At 62.5% G+C, this 2,741-nt stretch overlaps 1 protein-coding gene across 1 annotated transcript in view; it reads left to right on the forward strand.

Moving 5' to 3' along the window:
- Positions 1–115: 115 nt before the first annotated feature.
- The window catches only part of LOC102043930 (very long-chain acyl-CoA synthetase-like), an 8,710-nt gene continuing 6,084 nt past the window's right edge, over positions 116–2,741 (forward strand). The window contains exons 1-2 of the mRNA XM_031065444.1: positions 116–212; positions 2,490–2,699. Of these exons, the coding sequence (XP_030921304.1) occupies positions 116–212; positions 2,490–2,699 (307 nt within the window). The remainder of the gene's footprint in view (positions 213–2,489; positions 2,700–2,741) is intronic.

A 2,741-nucleotide genomic window follows, 5' to 3' on the forward strand; every position in this document is an offset into this window, starting at 1 on the left:
GGGGTTGGGGGACACGAGGGGCGTGTGGTGGTCACCAGGGCCACTGTGATGCTGGCCAGCCCTGGTGAGAGGGGACAATGGGGGGTTTGGGGGGTTTGGGGACACCAAGGCCACCATGGTGCTGGCCAGCTCTGGTGTTTGGGGACAGTGCGGTGTTTGGGGACATGAGGGGCTTGTTGCCACCAAGGCCACCCTGGTGCTGGCCAGCCCTGGTGAGAGGGGACAACATGGTGTTTGGGGGTTTGTGGCCACCAGGGCCACCATGATGCTGGCCAGTCCTGGTGAGAGGGGATAGCATGTTGTTCAGGGGGTTTGGGTTCTTGGCAAGTTTGTGGCCACCAAGGCCACCCTGATTAGAGGGGACAATGTGGCATCTGAGGGGGTTTGGGGACATGAGGGGGTTTGGCCACCAAGGCCACCATGGTCTGTGCCAGCCCCAGTGAGTGACCGTGGGGTGGGGGGGTTTGCACGAGTGTCACTGTCCCCAGGTGTGTCCCTGTCCCCAGGTGTGTCCCTGTCCCTGTGTGTGTCCCTGTCCCTGTGTGTCCCTGGGTGTGTCACTGTCCCGGGTGTGTCACAATCACTGTCCCTGTGAGTGTCACTGTCCCCGGGTGTGTCACGGTCACTGACCCCGGGTGTGTCGCTGTCCCTGGGTGTGTCACTGTCACTGTCCCCAGGTGTGTCACGGTCACTGTCCCCGAGTGTGTCACTGTCACTGTCCCTGGGTGTGTCACTTCCTCTGTGTGGGTCTCTTCCTCTATGTCACAGCCTGGACATGGCTGTCCCTGAGTGTGTCCCTGTCACTATCCCTGTGTGTGTCCCTGTCCCTGTGTGTCCCTGTCCCTGTGTGTGTCACTGTCCCTGTGTGTGTCCCTGTCCCTGTGTGTCCCTGTCCCCGCGTGTGTCCCTGTCACTGTCTCTGTGTGTGTGTCCCTGAGTGTGTCCCTGGGTGTCCCTGTCCCTGTCCCCGTGTATGTCACTGTCCCCATGTGTGTCCCTGTGTGTCCCTGTCCCCGTGTATGTCACTGTCCCTGTGTGTGTCCCTGTCCCCGTGTGTGTCCCTGTTTGTCCCTGTCACTGTCCCTGTGTGTGTCACTGTCCCCGCGTGTGTCCCTGTCACTGTCTCTGTGTGTGTGTCCCTGAGTGTGTCCCTGGGTGTCCCTGTCCCTGTCCCCGTGTATGTCACTGTCCCCATGTGTGTCCCTGTGTGTCCCTGTCCCCGTGTATGTCACTGTCCCTGTGTGTGTCCCTGTGTGTCCCTGTCCCCGTGTATGTCACTGTCCCCATGTGTGTCCCTGTGTGTGTCACTGTCCCCGTGTGTGTCCCTGTGTGTGTCACTGTTCCCGGGTGTGTCACTGTCCCCGTGTATATTTTGGGGATTTTGGGGATTTTTGGGGTGTCTGTGGGATCAGGGAACCTTTTTGGGGTGCTCAGGGTGCCCCTGCCCCCTCCTGGGTGCCCCCCCCCCTTGGGTGCCCACCCTGGGTTTTTGGGGTGCCCCCAGCCCCAGGGCTCACATTTAGGGTGGTTCTGGTGCCCACCTGGGCAGGTGCCCATTTGGGATTCCAGCTGTGCCCACCTGGGAACCTCAGCCCATCCACCCATTGCAGGGTGTGCCCACCTGCCCAGGTGCCCATTTCGGGGTACTTTGAGGTGCCCACCTGGGGCCCATGAACCTCCACCCCCCCATTGCAAGGTGTGCCCACCTGCCCAGGTGCCCATTTGGGGATATTTGAGGTGCCCACCTGGGAACCTTGTGCCCCCATCCTAATTCCAGCTGTGCCCACCTGCCCAGGTGCCCATTTGGGGTTTCCTTGGGGTGCCCACCTGGGAACCTTGCCCTGCCCACCCATTCTGGGTGTGCCCACCTGATCAGGTGCCCATTTGGGATTTCAGGTGTGTCCACCTGAGAACCTTGGCCCACTCACCCATTCTGCAGGTGCCCACCTGCCCAGGTCCCCATTTGGGATAGCCAGGGTACCCACCTGAGAACTTTGACCCACCTGTGATTCCAGCTGTGCCCACCTGCCCAGGTCTCCATTTGGGATACCTGGGGTACCCATCTGAGAACTTTGACCCACCTGTGATTCCAGCTGTGCCCACCTGCCCAGGTCCCCATTTGGGATACCTGGGGTACCCACCTGAGAACTTTGACCCACCTGTGATTCCAGCTGTGCCCACCTGCCCAGGTCCCCATTTGGGATACCTGGGGTACCCACCTGAGAACTTTGACCCACCTGTGATTCCAGCTGTGCCCACCTGCCCAGGTCCCCATTTGGGATACCTGGGGTGCCCACCTGAGAACCTTAGCCCACCCACCCATTCCAGGGGTGCCCACCTGCCCAGGTGCCCACTGGGATTCCAGCAGTGCCCACCTGCCCAGGTGCCCACTGGGATTCCAGCAGTGCCCACCTGCCCAGGTGCCCACTGGGATTCCAGCAGTGCCCAGGTGCCCAGGTGGGCTCACCCCGTGTCCGTGTGTCCCGCAGAGCTCCGCGAGGCCGTGGAGGAGGTGCTGCCCGAGCTGCGCCGCGCTGGCATCGCCGTGTTCTACCTGAGCGAGGCCTCGCCCACGGCGGGCGTGGAGGCGCTGCTGCCCCACATCGAGGCCTCACCTGAGGAGCCGCCGCCCGCCGGGCACCGCGCCGGGGTCACCCCCGAGACCAAGGCCATGTACATCTACACCTCGGGCACCACAGGTGAGCTGGGCAAGGGCACCCAGGGGGGCTTGCTGGACCAGG

Source organism: Geospiza fortis, unplaced genomic scaffold (assembly GCF_000277835.1).
Source record: "Geospiza fortis unplaced genomic scaffold, GeoFor_1.0 scaffold539, whole genome shotgun sequence".
Lineage (NCBI taxonomy): Eukaryota > Metazoa > Chordata > Aves > Passeriformes > Thraupidae > Geospiza > Geospiza fortis.